Raw genomic sequence first — 20353 nt, 5'->3', positions numbered from 1 at the left:
TGAACACACACTGCTCTCTTCCTGGCAAAATTACAGCTTTGATGTCTTATCCAGCACAGAACAGCAATTAGTACAATTATAGCTTACAAGGCATGAACTAAACCTGAACAATGCACATTGTGGTTGCTGGTCTGCATTTAGATTGGGCACATCCATAATTTAAGCCTGTTTTTGAAACATTCTAAGCACCTTGTAAGGTCAATGGGAATCACAGACACCTAGTATCAGGGTAGAGCCCCTGAGATTTATAGAAACATTAAATCTAAATGCTTCCATCCCATGCTGATTAGGCTGTCTGTTTGTCCCCTTAGGAAAGAGGTGATGTAGCGAAGGAGGAGAGAGTCAAAACAAAAGCAAATGCAACTAAGTCAACCCATCATCACAGATAGAACATTGTTAAATACATCACCAGAGGAGTTATAGTTTAACATCCCTATGTCACTTGGTGAGGCTCCAAGACCAACATCTCACTTAACTCAAAGGTGGGAGTGATGAGAGAATTCTCAGGGACACCTTCCTCAGCCCAGACAGCAAAATATCAAGTAATTAATTCAGTTTGTTTGTTTGTTTGTTTCCTGGACATGCAGGATCAATCTCAACCATAACAGTTCCCTGGAAGGGACAGGGCGTGGTTTCCCCAACATTAACTTTAGTGTCTGAAAGAACTGCACTCACCCCAGCTCCTCGCAGAAGTTCACAATGGCATCAAAAGCTGTCATCGCAGCTTTGTCAGATTCTTTCAAGGTGCCTTTTTTTTCCTGAAAGTAGAGGGGGACAGGAACTGTAGTCTTCAATTTAAACATAAACAGGTAAAGTAGCTGTACCAATGACCAAATCCCACCCTTCTGATCAATATGGCAAACAGGAACAGACATCTCCCTGTCTCTGCTCACCCACATCTCTCATACAGGACTGGGTCTGGCAGCCCTTTCCCTTCCTGCTTCACTCCCTTCTGCTATCCCTTGAAACAGGGCTCCAGACAGCTCTAGACCCAGAAAACCTCATTTCATCTCGGATTATTCAGGGGTTACTGCAGGGGAACCAGACCGGAGCAAAGGCAGGTGGATACTCTTCTGCAGCTCTCACCTGGATGTTGGAGAGCTCCTTCTTAATCAGGAAGCTGACTTGATCCCGGTCATTCCTTGAGTAATAGAGGCGGCAGCAGGATGGCTTCCCATCCCTCCCAGCTCTGCCAGACTCTTGGTAATACCCAGCCATCGACTTGGCAATATTCCAGTGGGCAACAAACCTGCACGTGATAACAGAGGAAACACAAGGCTGCAGGTTTCTCAAGAGCATTTCACACATCTGTGGTGTTTGTGGACATCAACAGCAGTGAAAAGTAGGGCAGCAAAAGCATAAAAGACAGAGAGGATTGAGCACAGCAAGGGATTTTGCACACAGGAGTTTAAGTCGTCTTAACGCACAGGGAAAACAGCAGAGCTGTAAGGGAAAAAAAAAAAGCAGCACCTGGACAACAGGTGAGCAGGATGAATGAATGGAAAAGAATGAGCACATGAATATCCCAAATGTGCAAACCACTGTGCAGCTATGAAGACTGAGAATAAACACACTGGATTAAGGAGTTTGGGAGATTTTACCATAAAACACAGCATTAATTAAAAAGCCTTTTTTTTTTTTTTTTTTTTTTGTGGAACACAATTTCACTGTTACAAAACACATTTTTAAATACTTGATCTTCAAAAGAAACTTCTTTGCCAAAGTCTGCATGGGAAACTCTGTCTCACTGTGCTCACTTGCAGATGAAGGCACCCTTCCTAGCCAGCAAATATGACTATAGAATCATTCCTACATTTTATGTAATCTCTGAAGGAAGGTTTTCAACACACCACTGCAAGACTGCTTTAAACCTGCCAGTACCTGACTATTCAGGAATTCAGCTTATACCTGTTTTGAGAGGATTTTACTGAACAGTAACACTGCCAATTTTTTAAATACCAGTCTGCCTCAAAGCCAGCATGTCCCAAGGGCAGGTATGATGCATATGGGTGTAGCTGAAGATTAAATGACAAAAGCAAGCAAACATGTTTCTTCAAACACAAACATCCCAGGAACAGGCCAAGCAGGAACCATCAGAGCCCCCCACATCTAAAGCCCATCAGGAAGTTTACTGAAGAAATTGATAAATAATCTCAAGCAAAACAGAATTAACAGTGAAGAGAGAAGCAGATTCCATCCGAAAGAGACACCACCTCTGTTTTCCCTTTTGCCCAGAAGAGTCACCTCCAGAAGTTGTCAAACCTGATCTTACTTGAGAACATATGCACAAATACTCATGAATCTGCCAGCACAGAGCAGAGGCAAGGCAGCAGTGCCTTGTTAACTAGGCTTTGGTATAATGTCCTTTAAACTATTTAAAAAAAAATCCTACAAAAAGTCATTTTAACTCCATTCCTTGGAAACCAACCAGATTATAAGTGTGTTTCAGCTGTATTTCACTCTCAGTCAGCCCTACACATTTCAGTTACTCTTGGCTTTTTTTAATGACAACTGAACAGGGCAGAGTGGCTTCAGCAGGTCATTAACCTGTGCTGCTGTCCTAGGAGACTTCTCATTTCTCTGTTGGGTAAAATGTGCACCAAGGAGTAAAGTGGTCTGTCACTGTTTCCTGACAGCAGTGACACAGACAGAGGGATGGCACAGTTGTCAACTGATGGGATTGTCTCAGTGATGTCCTGCCCCTCTCCCAGAGTTCAGAAAAACTGCTTTATGTGGATTTTAGAGTACAGATCTGTTGTGGGTGTTGTCTGAGCTGCACCTGAATTATCCCTCCACGAAGTGATCCCAATACTCACTCAGCACAGCTACACTGCAGGGCAGGAACACAGAGCCCTTATGGTGACAGAAATCCCAGAGGAGCAGGAATTGAAACCATGTGCAAAGTTCTGCCCTTGGACTAGAGCTGTATTTTTACATGGTTATTGCCATTTGTGAACTGCTATTTTTTCCCCTTGCACTGTAAGAGGAGAGAGATCTCCAAAAAAAGGCTGGCTCTGACTACTTTAGTAGAGGGTGTATGAATTATTTTAGGAGCAGATTTTCTTCCCATTGCTTTATAACAGCAACTGTTTCACTAAGGGAAGTGAAAGAGGCAGCTGTGAGTGCCTGGACATGGCTCTCTCTGAAATCCTTGGGGGGTGTGGCAGAAAACAAGCATTCCTCCAATTTTCTTAATTTTGGGGATGACTGGCAAAGAGGAGCTCTGCTGCCTTGTGTTTAATTTCTTCACAAAGCCCTTCCAGGTTTGTTTTTGCTGCTTCTAAGCTAAAAAAAACCTCCCAGCTCTGGTTTTGTGGGTTTTAGCAAGTGTTCCTCAGGCATTTGAGTCAGGTGTATCAGGTAACAGAGAGACTGAGACTTTTCTTTCCCACTGCTCAGTTTTCAGTCTCTGGTGGTGCCCAACACTCAGCCTCACACACCTGACGTTTGCTTTGTCGACTCCCATTCCAAAGCTGATGGTTGCAACAATAACAGGGATCTTCTCCTCCATCCATTCATTCTGGATGGAAGTCCTGTCAGCTGGCTTGAGTCCTGGGAAAGAGAGAGAAGGAATCAACAACACAAACCCCCCAAAATAAAACAAAAACCCAAACAAACAAACAAAAACCCCAAAACAAAAACAAAGAAAAGAGGATTTTCTCCTCCTCCGTTCCCTCACTGCAAGTCAATCCCCTCACTAAAACTGACTGATGTACACACTCCTTTCTGTCCATGTTTAAACTGGCCTGGCTTGTGAGCAAGCAGAAGTCAGCAGCAGCTGTTTCTATTCCAAAGAGAAAAACTTAGCTCTCCCCCTGGGATAAAAGCAGTTGTTATATTTAGGCCATGCAAGATCCAACAGTTCTGGGGAGAAGGGAATGCCATTCTGGTGACAGCCCCGCACTTATCTCACAGACCTGACACGTGAGCATCAGCCACAGTGCAGACCATGCCTAGAAAGCTCTTTTCCAGGCAGCCCCAGCCCAGGCCTTGCAGGTGGCACAGCTCAGTGGCACCAGCTCCCGAGAGAGGCAGCAGTACCTGCGTGATAGGCCTTGGCTTTCAGCCCTCGGTAGCTCAGTTCGATGGCCAGCTGGTCACACACATCCCTCATCCTGCAGTAGACGATGCCACAGCCCGAGTACACCTGCAAACAAAGCCCATGACACTGTCTGAGGCCAATCAACAAAGCTGCAAGTACAGTCCCAGGCAAGGAGCGTCTCACTCTGCCATACAAATGCACTCAGGTGCAGAGGTTACAGCTGAGCTGCTATTTTGGGAATTAGAGCAGGAAATTCAACACACTTCAAATGCTTCTGTTCCCCCTCACCACAGTGGAAGAGCAGAGCACAAGCAAACATACAGTGATCACCCAGGGTGTGATGAACCAAGGTGGAAATGCTCATGTTCCTAATTAATGTTCATTTAGAGCAACCCCTTTCTGAGGACACAGAATCACACAATCATTTAGGTTGGAGAAGAGCTCCAAGATCCTCGAGTCCAACCTTTGACTGATTACCATCTTGTCAACTAGACCAGAGCTCTGAGTGCCATGTCCAGTCATTTTTTTTTTTGGTACCTCCAGCAATGGTGACTCCACCACTTCCCTGGACAGTCCGTTCCAATGCCTGACAACCTTTGCTGTGAAGAAATTCTTCCTGCTTAACTTTTAAAATTAATTAATTTAATTGTATCACATTAATGCTGTCTGCAAATGTGACACCACATCCCTCTTTGGCTGCCCTGTGTCTGCTGTCCTCTCCAGGCTACCTGGAAGGTACTCAGTGGCCTGTTTCCTGGATGTTGCTTTGGAGAACATGGTTTCTCACCTCAGAAAGGAACACAATTCTACATGTTTTAGAGGAACTAAAAACATATGTGATCACTTTTAGAGGAATTAGAAAATATACATTATCGCTTTCCTCTTTCCCTGCCACAGACCTGGCAGGGCCATACCAACCACTGGAATATCAGTGACCATTAAGACAGATTTTGTCCAGTTTGGCCTCCTTCCCTGAAGGTAAAACCTACCCCAGTGGTGTCCTTCACTCCAAGGGCCTTCAGACAGAAATCCTTCAAGTTAGCGTAGGGATCAGCCAAGAGCTCTTTGAACTGCACATCATAGAACAGGTTGGACCTGAAGCAAGGAGTCTTAAACGTGGAAAGTGGCTCCTTTAGCTTGAGAGCTGCCACGATGTCCTCCTGGACCTGCCTGGTGGCAGTGGCGGTCAGGGCGACGCACGGAGTGCCGGGGATGCGGGTGCGCAGAGCGCCCAGGCGCAGGTAGTCGGGGCGGAAATCGTGTCCCCACTGGGACACACAGTGAGCCTCATCTATGATCAGGTAGGACAGGAGGTTCCTGGACACCAGAGAGTTCAGTGTTGGCTGGAAGGAAGAGGCAGCTGCCATCTCCGGGGTGATGTACAGGAGCTTTACTTGGGGCTTCTCGCTTGCTAAGTCAGCCAGGATGGTTTTCCTCTCCTGGGCAGACAGCTTGGAGTTCAGAGAGCAGGCTTTGATCTTCAGAGCCAGCAGGTGATCCACTTGATCCTGGAGCAAATATAAAACTAAAACTAAATGGAAAGACACAAGCACCAAGAAAGATCCATCTTTTGGTCCGTTTGAGTTACTCTGCTTTGCTGCATCTGTCTAACACCCAGGAGGTGACAGAAAAGAGGAGAAAAGGGAGGGAGGCTCAGTTATAAAAGCCACCAGGTTATTATTAAAGAAAAAAAGCCATCCTTTTAGAGAACTGCAAAGCATCGTACCAAAGATACTCTGCTCTCCTCACCTATCAGCAGGGTAAGGAAAACACACTGAGACACCAAGAGCATCCAGAGGCAGGTCAAGACAGACTCACGGGCAGAAAGACAAGAGGCAGCCGTGCTTCCAGAGTCTCCCGACCCCCTTCCCTGGCTGCTTTTCCACAGCTAACAGGAGATTCAGTTACCTGAATCAGTGCAATCAGAGGTGAAATGACGATGGTGATGCCCACTGCCAGAACTGCAGGAAGCTGGTAGCACAGGGATTTCCCTGCCCCTGTGGGCATGCACACAAAGACGTCCTTCTCGCCTGCAAAAACAACAGGAGAAAGCTCAAGGCCACTGTGTGAGTGGTGGGGAGTTCCCAGAGTGGATAGGAAGGCTTGTAGTGTAGTGCATGCCTGCAATGCTTTCCTTCAAAGAATCTCTGATTGCTTTGCAAACATTTAGAAACAGCTGCACAGAAGTGCCCAAAGTTACGCAGAAACCAAGATAAAGAGAAGTTAAATAAGTTATTCGTGCTAAGTCTCTTTCAGAGGAGCTGCTTCCCTTCATTTTTACGGACCTCCAGTTACCAGATTACCAGCCCCATGACAGACCCTTACAAATCCTCTTAAAGGTTATCCCAGGAAGGTGCCTCATAGAGACCAAAATAGGGTTTGGAAATCTCAACCACACAGATAATATCACACAGTGAGTGGCTGTCACTGCACTGACCAGCACCCACCTGAAGGCAGGGAGGTGCCAGTGACACCATGTTAACAGGCAGGGACACCCTGCACACAAACCCTGCTGTTGGCTGCTCTGCTGTGAATGGCAAGTACTGTAATCATACCCTGAGCTGGGCACTGTTCTGATTCACACTGTGAGAGCTGCAGGGGGAGCTGACAGCTTGTCTGTGTGAGCTGCCTGTCCCACCCCCAGCAGGGTGTTAACATTAACACCAGCACAACCACATTTCTGACAATGGCCCCCCCATTCAGAGAACAGAGATCAAACCGTGCCAGGGCATCAAGTCTTCTACTGGTATTGTCTCTAACACGAAGGCACTTTTACTCTGAAAAGGTATAAATGTTCTGACCTCATCTGACCATGAACACACTGGCAGGTGCACCTTAAGGTTTCCTGTTTCCTGGTTGATGCAACAGTGGTGTCAAGAAATGAATGAAAGGAGAAGAGGCAGGGCTTGTGCACAGCACGTGCTCGTGCTCCTGTGCCACCAAAACCACCTCGGAGCAGAGCAGGGCTTGGAGGGCGATCCTGCTTAGATGTGTGTCCTCACAACAGGCACAGTCCCAGCTCCTGCATGGGAAGGAGGACAAGCAGCCGCGTTCCACACCTCTCCCGTGCCGGGCCTCACCTCTAGCCACGGTCATGGTCGCGCTTTCCTGAAGGGGAGTCTTGAAGGACTCGAACCCGAAGACCTTCCGCAGCGTTTTCCTCACCCTGCCCTCCAGGCCCGGGGGAACCTCCCTGCTCATCCTGGGGACGCTGCGAGAGGAACCAGAGCTCGTCCTGAGCGCTGCCGCCCTCCTCTCTGCCCCGTCCCACCGCCTCCCCCAGGGCGGCCCTGCCACGCTCCCTCCTCCGCTGGGGCCTCCCAGGGTTGCTCACCCTCATCGCAGGGGACCCCAGTGTGGTTCGCTCTGGGTCCCCACGGGGCGGGCACAGAAGAGCGGAGGGAGTCGCTGCCCCCCAGACCCGCCCGCACCCAACGCGGGGGGGACGCGGGTGCTTCCCACCCACCCCTTCCCGGGGCTGTGCCCTTCCCCCCGTGTCCCCCCCGGCCCTGTCCCACCCCCGCTCTGCACCCTCACACTCGCCCAGGACCCAGCAGGTGCTGTCGCGGCGCCGCCAGATGACGTCACGAGCTTCTCTTAAAAGGCCCGCACCCACAATAACCAGACGGCGCTCCTTTTATCCCCCCTCTTCCTCCTCCAAAGCCCTCGCTCCGCCTCGGTGAGCGGTATCTCCCCCTGCCCGTGGTCGCGGGACCCTCCCGGTGCCCTTCGAGCCCGGTGAGGGCGGAAGAAGGGCGGTGTTGCCATGGCGACCGCCCCCGCGCGTCATGGCGGCGCGCCGGAAGCGCCCCCGTGGGCGGGGCGGAAGATGGCGGCGGCGAAGCGCAGCGTCCTCTCCTCGCTGGCGGTTTACGCCGAGGACTCGGACCCGGAGTCGGACAGCGAGGCCGGCACGGCAGGAAGCGACGGGGGAGCGCCCGCGGGTGAGGGCGGGCAGCGGGCAGGGGGCCCGGGGCAGCTCCGGGACCAGGGCGTCCGGGGTTCCCTCCACGCGCGGCCCGCCCCAACCCGGCACCTTCCCCATTGTGTGTGGGGGAGAAGGCCCCGCTCGCCACCACCTTCCCTTTCAGCTCGTGGTTTACCTTTTCTCTTCTCCTTCTTCAGGAGAGAAAGGAGGCCTGGTCTCGGTTGGGTACGGAGAAGACGACTTTACCCGCGTGGATGGGGACGAGGAAGGGTACGAAGAGGAGGACGATGAGAACAGCAGACAGTCAGTAAGTACCTCCCGTAACCCCTCGCACACGTTGCAGAGTCTTTTCTCTCTCTCCAAAAATAAAAAAGCCCCCGAGTAGCGACCTATGATGGAGCTTGGAATATGTGACTCCTGGTGTGGGATTTAGTGCTTTCCAAATGTTCCTGATCACGTTGTTCTCAAGTGCAGAGCATTTGCCCTGGAGCCCCTCAGCAGTTTGGCACAGCTCGTGTTGCTCATCCCTGTTGGTGTTGTTTGACTCTGTTGCGGGAAAAAGGCTCTTCCAGCCGCACCAAATGGAAATTATTCCTTAAGCACAGTTGACACGTAAGAGAACCTTGCAAGAGGACCACACTGTCAGCTAGTGGATTAAAAAGAATAAAGTTCTGTGGTGTTTTAAGCTATTCTTTTGTGCATAACTCATTGCACCAGGTTGCCTTGGTGTGACAGTGTCCTGTGTCCCTGTGAGTGGCTTTTGTCTGTCTCAGGTGCATGGCACATGTCTGGCATCACCTGAGCACTGAGATAAGTGATGTGTGGTAAGACAAGGCATGCTCTCACAGCCTGGGGGTGCAGCTGTAACACACAAAAGGATCTGTAGTTCTGTCCTCTGTTTGCGAGAGAGAATAAGTTGGGGGGGGCAGGGGAAGTTTATCTGCTTTCTTTCTCACCAACCTTTTTCTTACCATTGCAAGTGTTACCTTGTCCCTGTTCTAGTTCTTTCCTCTGCCAGGTAGCACAAAAACTCAGGGCTGTTACTCCAACCTTTCCTCCCTGAGCTCTGCTCTGTGTGTGTCAGATCACTCTCTGAGGACACACTCACTGTTCCTGCCCTCTGTTTGCCCCAGGAGCAGCCAAGAAATTTGTCAGTCTCTTGCCCTTGCTTTTAGTTTTGTTCTGTTGCCCCTGGCATCTGGCTTAGCAGAGCAGTGAAGCTTCTTTATTGCTTTAGGGATTCTTCTTTTCATATCCAGCGCTTGTAGACCTTCCTTCACTGAGGTCTCTTTAGCTCAAAGCAAGCCCTGGGTGTGATGAGCTGTGTTTAGTGAGCACTGAGAGTGACTTGTAAGTGGAGTGGCTTTGTTACACACTCAGTTTTTAGTGCAGGTCACAGCTGTTCTATCATCTGGGAGGTGCAAGTTGCTGTTCAAGTGGTGACAGAGCATCAGTCACTCTGCTGGCAGCTGTGGAATTGTGGTTACACTGCAGGTTGCACAGGGTACTTTCTCTCCAGCTTTGTTGCAGAAGAGCAATGCCTGGGTTATTTTGCCTTAAATATTCTCTGAGCAGAATTGAAAACTTGCTTGTCATTGCTGTGCTCATGTTGGTTATGAGTTGTCTTTAGAAAGCAGGATGAGTTGGACTCAGGTTGGGCTTTGATCTAAACTCGGTGCTTATTTTATCAACCTGAACAGTGACTGAAAAGCCTCAGTTTTTTCCAAAGGCAGTTCTCAGTGATGGTGTTTTGTTTGGTAATGTTGTTGCAGTGATATCCCCCTGCTAGGTTAGGAGTTTTTGAGAGCTGTTTCAGTTACCTGTCCACAACATGAATCATTCAACACATAATTGCTTTGATGAAAATTACTTTTACCAGTATAATATAGGTGGGACTGTGGAGGGGAAAGAAACCTCACTTGTGATAAACACCAAGTTACTTGGTATTGCAGTTCTTTTCTAGTTACAGACTTACTCTAATTAAACTTTGACAGTTAAGACTGAATTATTGTCGTGTGTGCATCTTTCAGAAAGAAGCTGAAGAGTAGCTGAAGGGAAGGAGTTTGATGTCTCACTTCTGTGGGAGAGGCATCTTAACTCTGGCAATTAAAACTTATTGATATTATTGTGTGGTCAGTCTCTAACCTGCCTTGGGAGAACTTCCTTGTGTACTAACACTCTGAGGTGGGCAGTTCCTTGTAAACTCTTCCTTTCAGTTGCGCTTATCCTATCACTGGTTTCTTGGTTTTCCTTTCGAAGCTGAAACACCAAGTTCTTGTTTTAGGGCCAACGTTGAAATCTGTGGAAAAAATTTCGAGGAAAAAACATTCTGCTTAGTTGTTTGAGCATGGAAAACAATTTCTGCTCCTCAAATTTGGTTTGAACCTGGAGTATGTATTTGTCTGGAAAGATGGGTGCCTGTAGGATCCCCAGTGAGGGAGCTCCCAGGGCAGTGGGACAGCAGGGGACCAAAACCGGAGCTTTCTTCTCACGTGGTGTAGATTTTCACACGAGGCTGTGTTCAGTGTTTTAGTCTTTCACAGGACAGAAATTTGCCCAGTTCTTTGGTTTATTTCTGGCTAGAAATAAATAAAAAAAAGGGAGTCTGTTCCCTAAAACACTGCAGTTTGCCTTCTGTGGAGGTTCATGCCATCTGCAAGCGAGGCCACAGGAGCTCCGCACTAACCAGGACGATGAAGTCTCCTGGCTCACTGAATCCTTGGAACTTGGTGCTCTCCAAACCTGCATGTGTGGTTTGCTGGCAGGCCAGCCTTGTGTCCTGTGTGTGTTGCTGATGCTTGGGAGCATCACAGGTCTTGCAGATGCTGCTGTTTCTGTGGGTACTGCTGAACTGGAACACCACCAAAAGCCCATCTGCCGACTGGGAGGGACCAGAGTTACCAGATGACAAATGCTTTTTTCCCCCAGTTCTGTCGCTTCCTGTTGTCTAGTTCTGAGCATTCTGGAGCTGCATGAGTTTTGCAGGGGACATCTGCCACTGAGTGATGCTTTTGCCTACAAAGCCCCCTAAAACCAATGAAACACTTCTTCCTTTGACTGTAGGACTTGTTTGCTGGTCATGAGTGGGTGGGGTGAAACTTCCTTCCCTGGAAAGGGTCTTGGACTTCTGCTGGGCTGCTGAACACGAGCCCTTTGCTGTAAGTGCAGTTACTTGCCAGGCCTGCTCTTTAAGCTTAATCCTGTAAATTCTTGTCTTGTAGGAAGATGACGATTCAGAGACTGAAAAACCTGAGGCTGGTGACCTAAAGGTATTTGAAAGTGTGGTGGTGTGGTGGGGGGGAAGTTCAGTACGAGAGGAATAAGTCTTAACAGCATGGCTTGGTGTTTGTCTGTGATCTGTAGATAGTTCCACACTTTGCTTTTGTAGCTTTAACATGTTTGGGTTTTTTTTTTTTTAACTTTAGTTCTGGCTTCTGCCAGAGGTAGTGAACAGGCTGATCACAATCAAAGTCTGCTCTCATGAATTTAGCCCTCTTGTGCACTAGACCTGAGGTAGGCTGTCTGACAGCAGCTCAGCTGGTTTGCAGTGATCAGGGAGGTGCAGCATTCAGTACAGAATTCTGTTATGAGCAGTTTTCAGTTGGACTGTTTCATTTAGAACAACTTAATGAATAATTGATCTTATGCTGTTAGGAGTCATGAAATGTGTCAGAATCAATTCAGTTGTCTTTGTCCTTAACTGTTCTTCTGAATCAAGCAGTTTTGTAAAGGCTGTATTTAAAATTTTAAAAAATGAATGTCCCCAGGTGATAGCTATCAAAAATAGTTGAAATCATCTTTACTTTGGGTTTACACCTTGTTTCTGCTGAGCAGCAGCTTTTTATCAGCACACAGGAACATAGATCAGGCTAAAAGCTGGAAGACAAAAGACCAAATCCATTTGAAACTTTATTACAGAGTGCTTAAATTTTTATGCTAGCTCAGTGCAAGCATTTTTGTGGGATACTGAGTGATTAACAGTTGCAAGGGCATTTATTTTATCCAGCAGCTTCCTCAAGGATGCAGACAGTCTCTAAAATCTGCTGCAAAAGCCTGTGCTGCAAAGTGAAATTCTGTAGAGCATTTGATTTACCATAGAGCTTTGAAGGCAAGTGAATATATTTAGCTGTTCTGCTTGAATTAGTTTTATAGCAGCATCTTCTTCGAGGTTCCACAATATTTTGGGGGATTTATAGTGATACACAGTTGAAAATCTTGGCAGCTGCACTGCAGCTGGTGAAGTCTCAGTGTGTGAAATATCAGCAATGCCTTTGACATCCATTGGAAATGGAATGTATTGTTTCCTTTTCTGTGGCAAGAAAAATTTTTTTTTTTTTTGGAAGAGAGGAAAAGGTAATCTTTCACTTTTATCCTTTTTGTACTTCAACGTTTTTGGCCCTTGTAAACATTTATTTCTGTAAAAACTGCTGGATTCAGATGTGTGCTGTGAAATTAAAGTATGGGTTTTCTATAAAAGATAAATTTGCTGTGCATCACCACAGCCTCTGTTGTAGGGCCCTGTAGAGTGTTCATTTCTTCTCTAAAAGTGCTGTAGGACTTCAGGGCAATGGAGAATGGATCTGGCAGAGGGATAGAGAATGAAACTGAGACTAGAGTAATTCTTGTCTGAGTGATGATGCATTACAGAAACCTTACCACTGAATTGGGTGGCTACTGCTTTACTGTCTTGCAGTCATTTCATGTTGGCTTTTTTAAAAAGCCCCTTGGTTTCAGTGAGTTGTGTGTGCTGCTGTCCAGGTGCATTTTGTGCCTCTGAAGGAGAGCTCCACACAGCCCCAGAACAGCGTTTCAGCTTCCCTGGGCAAGGAAAGAAACACTGGGGGGGGGAAAAAGAAGGCATTTGATGTGTTGGGTAGACTCTGCAAAAAGTGAAAATGTAAATTAAAGTTAATAAATAGGTGTAAATAAAAAGAAAGGTAAAATGTAATTCCTGCCATCCCAGCACGGCGTGAAAGGTGAGGATTTGAGAGGAGTAGCAGGGAGGCAAATCAGAACTGAGTCTGAAACAGCATTCAGACTTTCATGTCATCTTTAATAGGTGTCTTCATACATAAGTGAAAAAGGGAATTGTCTCCTCTGGCTTTTTGGGGTATTTTTTTTTGATTTCTAGCTAAACAGGCAGCTGGCACTTGGGGAGAGGTGGCTGTAGCAGAGCAGGTGTGGGTCTGTGAGGCATCCCAGGGACACTGGTGGAGTTGCACCAGCCATGCTGTTAAGAAATTCACTTGGGATGAGTGGGGGGGAGATGGAACATCTTTGTAAAATCAGTTTTACCTGCAGCAGTTGCAAATGTTTCCTATCCCCTTTTTCCACCAAGTGGCAGTGTTCTCCTCGGTCTTCCTCTTTGCTTTGAGCAACTTGCAAGTGTTGTAGTTGCTGTAAATCCAAAGTGCAGCAAAAGGTGAGGCCCTTGATTGTAACTTGCCGACAGAATCACAGGATCCTGGAGGTTGGAAAAGACCTCCAGGATCACAGAGTGCAACCTGTGCCCCATCCCCACCTTGTCCCCCAGCCCAGGGCACTGAGTGCCACTTTTGGGTGACTTTATTTTGCTTTGCCCCAGCGGAGTGCTGGAGTTGTGGTTGCTCTTACCAGTTTCATGGAGACATCAGAGATCTGGAAACACATTTAAATAGATATCCCAGGCCCTTTATATATGGCTGGGGCTTTTCCAGGGTCTGAATCTGACTGTGCACAGAAGGTAAATCCTTTAAAATGCATGAATGAGAAAAAAATTATTCAGTTAATTGTAATTTCAAGCCCCAACTACACAATCAGCTTTTTTTTTTTTTTTTTTTTTTTTTTTTTTTTTTTTTTTTTTTTTTTTTTTTTTTTTTTTGCTGGTGTTTTGCTTCTTTGTACGTACCGTACATATTGTAAATGAACTACTTTGAGATTCTATCTGGCATAATTGATCAGGGCACCTGATCCATGTTGTGTGGAGGAGCTCCCTCGTTGCTGGTGCATCCTGTGATTTTTTTTTTCTCATCCTGCACTTGGATGGTACCAGACATAAAACCTCCAGAAGGTCCAGTTGGTGTCAGTTGTTGGTACAGACTGAGGAGACAAAGTGGGGAATGAGGTAAAAACTATTTGGTAAAGTGATGGTGGGGAGAGTGGAATTTGTAGCCTGCCTCGAACAACCCCAATGGGAAGATACTTTTACCCTTCCTGTGAAGCTTGTTTATTTCGGGTTTTTATCTTGATTCCAGGGCGTTTGCCCTTGTTGGCCTTGGTGAAGGTGCACCTCTGTGTCTGTACAGCCCTTGCTCCTCCCCAGAGGGGAAGCCAATAAAAAGGGCTGCTTGGGACTGCAGCTTTGCTGTGGGTTTTATTTTTGGCCAAGGAACAAGTCACCAAGAGCTTTTAAAGTTCCAGCATTGTGATGTGAGACTGTTGTTTTCTGGCTGCTCTCGGTGAGACGGTGGAGAATTTTCTGTACACCTGTTTGGGGGAAGGTGTGTGCCAGGAGTAGGAGAATATTTGAGCTTCATCAGTCATCTGAAAGCTTTTTCCAGAGCAGGCTTCTGGCCTGTACAATTCACTGTTACTGAGCACCTGTGAATTATTCCCAAACACTGTGTGTGGGTAGAACCTTATTGCTCTTCCAGCATTCACTGTGGATGGATGTGCTCAGGCTCTGGGACAGCACGTGTTTGTAATGACCAGGATCCCTTTAGGGTTCCCTGCTTTTACCTGAGCAGTCACCAATTGTAAACAAGCATCTGCCTTAAAACCACTTTAGAAACAAAGCCTTCTGCTTAGAAGGGAAAAAAACCTGTCTGCAGGAGCTGTTGGCAAAGTCACGGTGTTCAAAAGATGGAATCCCACAGCATGGATGAGTTTTGTGTCCTTTCCTCAGATGATGGAGCTGTGGGTACGGAATGGAGGATGTGGTGGAAGTGGATCTGAAGTTTGATGCTCTGCTGGCAGTGCTGGTTTGGAATGAGGAGGGTTAACAGACTGTGCAGCCAGTGCAGGTTGTTTGGGCCCTGGCCAGCAGCTGGCTCTGGTTACAGCCCTGATGCAGTCAGAAGATAGAAGCCTTCAGAGCTCACTGAGTGGACCAGCCCTGCAGGAAGAAGGAAAATCAACCTTAAACAATTAATGCTGACCTTGTGCTCCAAGCCTCACCTGAGGGGTTCTGTGCTTCACACTGCAGGGCTGGATGAATAGCAGGTTGCAAGTGTTGATCAAGGCCAGAGCCCAGCCCTGCAGCTTTGGCTCCTGGAGCTTTCACAGAGGGAAATCATTAACTCTTGAGCCTTGATTGTGGTATCAGGACCAGCCAGTGTGGGGAAAGCTAAGAAATTTGCCACTCCCTAGGCAAGTGAATGCCTGACACATGGCAGCAGTTTTTCAAAGCAGGTGGCTACTTCAATGTTTTCCATTCCTGGTTCGGTTTTAGGGGTCCCCTCTGCATCCTTGAGGCAGCCAAACTGAGATCTTAGCAGAAGGCTGTCAAATTTTCTAAGCACGTCAAAGTACCACCCCTTGATAATCATCAGCTCTTTATTATGCTTAGCTTTTATTGATCCAGCATACCTGTAAAGTAATTTTACTGTGTTATGGTGCATAGGTGTGTACTAATACTTAGAGGCTTTTGACTGCAGTGGTTTTATTTTTATCTTGCCTGCCCATTAGCCTGTTTGTTTAAATGCCAGAATTATCTTGATGTGAAGTAAAAGTGGTAAGTGCTAAGAACCAGTAAATGGGCGTGTGTGCAGTAAAGTAATCCATGAAATTAACTCCTATTTTGATAAGGCATATTATTTTTTTTTTCTGAATTCAGCATACATTCATCAAGCCAGGTTCTCAAAAAAATGCTCGAGCCTACTCATTAACTTTCATCTCAGGTATAATTACGTTGCTCCCAAGAAGGGGAAAAGTATGCTTGGGAAAGGTTGTATCATTAAAATGGCCTTTATTCTGCATAGCTGTGAGCATACCTTTTGGTAAACACTTTGAAAGCATGAACTGTGCAGGTTCCAGGGCTGGGGTCAAGGTCAGATCTCCAGTGGGTTGTTTCCTCACTCATTCCTGTGCCTGGGAGCACAACCTGAAGGTGCCAGTGATAAGCACTGCAGTCTCAGGTTCATCTTTTGCTGTGCTTTAAATTCCTTTTAATATAATTGTGTAAAATGCCGTCTGTGCTTCCAACTCCTCGTCTTTTCCCCTCATTTTAGGTGTCACACATGGATTTTTTCAGAGCTCTGTGGAGGGAACCAGGGTGTTTGGCAGTGCAGTAGAGAGTCCTTAGGGGGTAGTAGAGGTAACTCAGCTGCAAATGCTGTTCTCTGCAGTGCTACAGTGAGTGCCCAGACATGAAACCAGCTGATACCTGGTTCCCATTTTTAACTAGGTAAACTTTAGTTATTGCCAGAGAACATCAGGGGCAGTTAAGGTTGTTTTGCCTGCATGACAAAGAAAAAAAAAAAAGGCACTTGGCATCTTGGATTATTTTGCCCCCTTGCCACACGTCCTGCTGTCTCCAGCTCTGTCTGAGAGGGAGACAGATCCCAGCATTGTTGGTCTCTGAGGCTGGAATACCTAATGTGGAGCTCCTGGCTCCCATCCAGCTCTGGAGCTGTTTGGAAGATGAGACATGTCCATGGACATGCTTGTTCCTTCCTCCCCGCCGGGCATACATGTTGTGGCAGAGTCTTCACTCCCTGCAGGACTAAATACCAGGGATTATTGACACAGGTGTGGCTTGCCTCCCTCCAAAGGAAGAGCCAGGCTCTTTCTGTTTGTCTTTAAACGTGAAGAGAAGTCCTTTCTGGAGCTGCTTTTCACCTGAGAAAGGTCTGAGTCCTTCAAGTGCAGCTCTGGGGTCGCAGTGATTTCTGTCTGCTGTGCTGAAAGGGGCTGTTCTGAGCACACTGAGAGTCTGAGCAGTCAGCACAGATGGAGGATTGCCTCAAACACCAACAAATAGCTGAAAATAGCTTCTTCCAGCTGCCCTGTTCTGGGTCCAGAAGGAGCAAAATCTGTACAAACTCAGTGGGATCCATTCCCAGAGGAGTGCATATCCCAGTGAGGATACTTGCTCTCACATCTTGCCTCTACTCCAAAGTGAGAGGAATTTTTAGTACCATGTACTAGGGGAGAAAGCTCGTGCAAGAAGTTAATTTTGCCAGCTCTCCTGAGCTTTCCCTTTGCTGCTTGCGAGGCTTCAGATTTTTCCCAGCCCAGCTTCGCCTTCTGCTCGATTCTGCACTGCAGCAAGCTGGAAAAACATTAAATCATCAAAGTACCTGGACACCTCCACCCTGTCACGTGGTGGTGGTGGTGCTGATACTTCACCTCTGAATTCCTGTTTCCCTGCAGGAAGCAAAAGTGACTGGGAAGCAGAATTTGTGGGCTCTGCAGAGCAAGGCACCTCTAGCCTGGTGGTTTCAGGGGAGCCTGCTGGGGCTGCAGCTCTTGTGCTCCCGTGGGCTGTGCAGGGAGGCAGGTGGATTTGGGACCAGGGTCCATTCCTAAGGCAGATGTTCCTGGCTCCACCTCCACGTGGAAAGCAAAAGTTCTGGCACGCAGTTCCTTGACTGGAAGTTACTCCTAACAAATAATCTTTGTCAAATATTGAGATAGCATATGTCAGGTGAATGGAGTCAAGTTTCAAAGAAGCTATTTAAAGGCTTTATTCTATGAATGCTTCCCTTCCAAAGCATTTTCTCACTGAAACGTTTTGCCAGGTCTTGGATGGGATTTTTCAGAGTTTTTATTTTTTTTTTTCTTTCATTAATGAACGTGGATTTTTTGACTTAATTTAGCTTGAAAAGTAAAAGGCAGTGTCAGCTACACCAGTTCTTTATTTTGATAAGATGCTTGAGGAGACTTGTTCTTCCTTCCCTATTTGAGATACTACAATAGTATCTCTCAAAGTAGGTAGATTTGTAAAGCCTGTACATAAGTCACTAGGGGTTGGATGTATAATTTTTTTCTGATGGTGGCTTTTTTCTGAGCTGCTGTGCTTCTGTTGGTCTCTAGATCAGGGTCCCTACAGGTTTTTCCTAAATTAAATTTCTTACCCTGTCCTGGGCACTTTGCCTGTGTATCAGGGCTGGCAAACAGGATATGGCTGTAGGAAATGTGCTTGTTTCAAGGCTTTCCCTTGGGATTCTCCTCTCTCACAATACAAGAAAAAAACAAGGGGGAGGAGAAATAAAAGCAATGTACTCTTGTTCCCTTGATTTCTCTTCCCCAGACTCTAAATGCACTTGACATGCACTCTGTCAGCTGCCTCCAGCCTGGTTGCACACCAGCATCAGGCAGAGCTGGTGAGCAAGAAATGGAACAGTCGTTGTTGTGCACTTTTAATATTAAAGGAGAAGTTTCTGGTGTTCTCTTCCCATAAGCACTTCTGATCTTTGTAGAAAAAGTAAGAATATAACTGATAGCATGTTCCTTTAAAAAGGAAAAGAAAGAAAAAGAAGGGATAATAAAAAAAACATGTGATCCGGGGTTTGGAGTTGTCTTGCTGCCTGCATGTAGACATTCCACCTGCTTGCTCTGGCAAGACCATCTTCTCTGTCAGTTTAGACAACTCTTCTAACACTTTATGCTAAGTTATAGTTTTTTTCCATCATGCTCAGCCAAATGAGGCTGTTGATATGTTGGGATACAGGAGATATTCAGAGTTGGGGGGGGGGAGGTTGAAATTACAAAAGCTTATTGCTGGTGCTTGCTCAGATGAGCAAAATCCACTGTAACAGCTGTTGCAGCAGCAGGTCCACTGGCTACTGGTGGAAGGACTGTGCTGGAAAATTCCCTGCAATAATATCTTCAAACTAATCCACTGCTTGACAATAGTGTGACTGATCTATAAATTTTGTGTGTGGCAGTTTAAATTGGTGTTAAATTACTTTATGTGCAAGCAGTCAGGTGAAGTTGTTGGGAGAGAAAAGAAATTCTGCAACACAAGAGAATTCTCTGGGAAAAAAAGAGAAAATGTTGAGGGGCTGGTGCTGTGGAAGCTTCTGAGCTAGGTTTGTTTGTTTTTTTTTTTAATACTAACTGGAAGTCAGTGAAAAATGAAGCTGTAGGGCTCAGTTGGCTGCAGGTCTGGGAAGGCAATTAAGCAATGGCAAATCTGGCATCAACTTGCCCGCTTCTTAAAATTTGCATCTCAGTTGAAGAATCAGGGCCTGGTTTTGTATCTTTTCTGCCTTCCTGTTGCAGTTTGAAGTGCACCTGCATTGACATATGCAACTGCTTCTACCAGGAGTTGATGGCTGAATGTGTGCCTTGTGGTGACAGTCAATGCCAACAGTTATGTGGGATGTGAGCGTTGTGCTGGATTTATGGATCTCGTTTCAGGAAGGACTTAGCAAGCATTGTTATTAACTCAGTCCATTCTTTCCATTAAATAAAGCTGTTCTGGGCAAGCCATTCCAAACTGGAATTCATCAGTCTCAGATTCATATTGTTTTTTGCTTCCTTCCTTTAATCTCTGTTCCATGCTGGGAGGATTGTGTTTGGTTGTTTTTATTTTCCGTGGAACCTGAGCGGGCATTGGCTTTTATGTAACTGGATGGAAACGCTCTAGGACTGGAAAGATGGTCTGTATTTCACCTCAGCGAGGTGAAAACTTAAGCCAGAATGCAGCATCTTCCTTATTTGTGTACACACACACTCCCCTTCAGCTTGTTCTTCTTCTTTAACTGATTAGCATACCTGAAAAACAACAATCTGGGTGCTTATCGGTCAGGCTCCTGCAGGCAGCGTCGTCTTGTCCAGGGCTTGAGAAAAACCGTTTGTCTTGGGAAAGTGGAAACAATGAAAAACCTTTTCCTGAACTCACAGAGGAACAGCAGTATCATAACTGTTACTGGCTCTCAGTGAGCTGATGTGCACAATTGTTCTTAGAAGCACAGAAATGGTGATTTGTGCTAGTGGTCAGTTAGAAGCTTAAAAGGGGGGGGGGTCTTATTGGTTTTTGAGGGTTTTTTTTTATTAATTTGTCCTTGTCCATAGCACATTTTTCAGAGTCTGCTCTTTATTACAGCCTCCAGATCAGGGGAAAGGAGTCTGCCTCCTGCTTGTCTTTGTTTTTCAGTCTTCCAGCCTGGCTCTGAACCACCACGGCATCCCTTGACTCCTCTCAGTGGGTCTGTTGGAGCAAGGCCCTCTGGCTTTAGGCCCTTAAACAGTTGATCTTGTGAGATCAAGGCTGCAAAGGAGATGGCAGCCAGAAAATCAGCTTGCTGAGTGCTTGATAAAGTACAGCACTGCCTTTTTTTTTTTTTTAAAAAAACCTCAATCAAGCTATTCTTTGAGATCATCATGCTATGCTAGACAGGGTAAAATGACTAGAGAAAAAAAAATTAATACAGAACATTAGTGGGGTTGTCCTGAGT

The 20353-nt window shown here is 46.5% G+C and overlaps 2 protein-coding genes across 4 annotated transcripts in view; one reads left to right on the top strand and one right to left on the bottom strand.

The window, feature by feature from the left end:
* RECQL5 (RecQ like helicase 5) overlaps window positions 1-7682 on the bottom strand; it is a 37276-nt gene extending 29594 nt beyond the window's left edge. Inside the window, exons 1-8 of the mRNA XM_027895657.1 lie at window positions 7580-7682; window positions 7118-7253; window positions 5951-6067; window positions 5032-5550; window positions 4042-4147; window positions 3441-3552; window positions 1087-1249; window positions 676-758 (exon numbers count right to left, since the gene is read on the bottom strand). Of these exons, the coding sequence (XP_027751458.1) occupies window positions 676-758; window positions 1087-1249; window positions 3441-3552; window positions 4042-4147; window positions 5032-5550; window positions 5951-6067; window positions 7118-7243 (1226 nt within the window). The 5' untranslated portion in view covers window positions 7244-7253; window positions 7580-7682. The remainder of the gene's footprint in view (window positions 1-675; window positions 759-1086; window positions 1250-3440; window positions 3553-4041; window positions 4148-5031; window positions 5551-5950; window positions 6068-7117; window positions 7254-7579) is intronic.
* Window positions 7683-7845: 163 nt separating this feature from the next.
* Window positions 7846-20353, top strand: part of SAP30BP (SAP30 binding protein) — a 31055-nt gene continuing 18547 nt past the window's right edge. For 2 of the 3 annotated variants that reach the window (XM_027895656.1, XM_027895654.1), the window contains exons 1-3: window positions 7846-7986; window positions 8168-8277; window positions 11192-11239. In XM_027895656.1, the coding sequence (XP_027751457.1) occupies window positions 7872-7986; window positions 8168-8277; window positions 11192-11239 (273 nt within the window). In that variant the 5' untranslated portion in view covers window positions 7846-7871. The remainder of the gene's footprint in view (window positions 7987-8167; window positions 8278-11191; window positions 11240-20353) is intronic. The other variant, XM_027895655.1, reaches the window with a different exon arrangement.

Source organism: Empidonax traillii, unplaced genomic scaffold (genome assembly GCF_003031625.1).
Source record: "Empidonax traillii isolate 1590-97213 ecotype Southwest subspecies unplaced genomic scaffold, ASM303162v1 scaffold462:size771534, whole genome shotgun sequence".
In the NCBI taxonomy this organism is placed as follows: Eukaryota; Metazoa; Chordata; class Aves; order Passeriformes; family Tyrannidae; genus Empidonax; species Empidonax traillii.
Note: the sequence above shows the minus strand (reverse complement) of the source record. Positions and strands in the feature narration are given on the sequence as shown.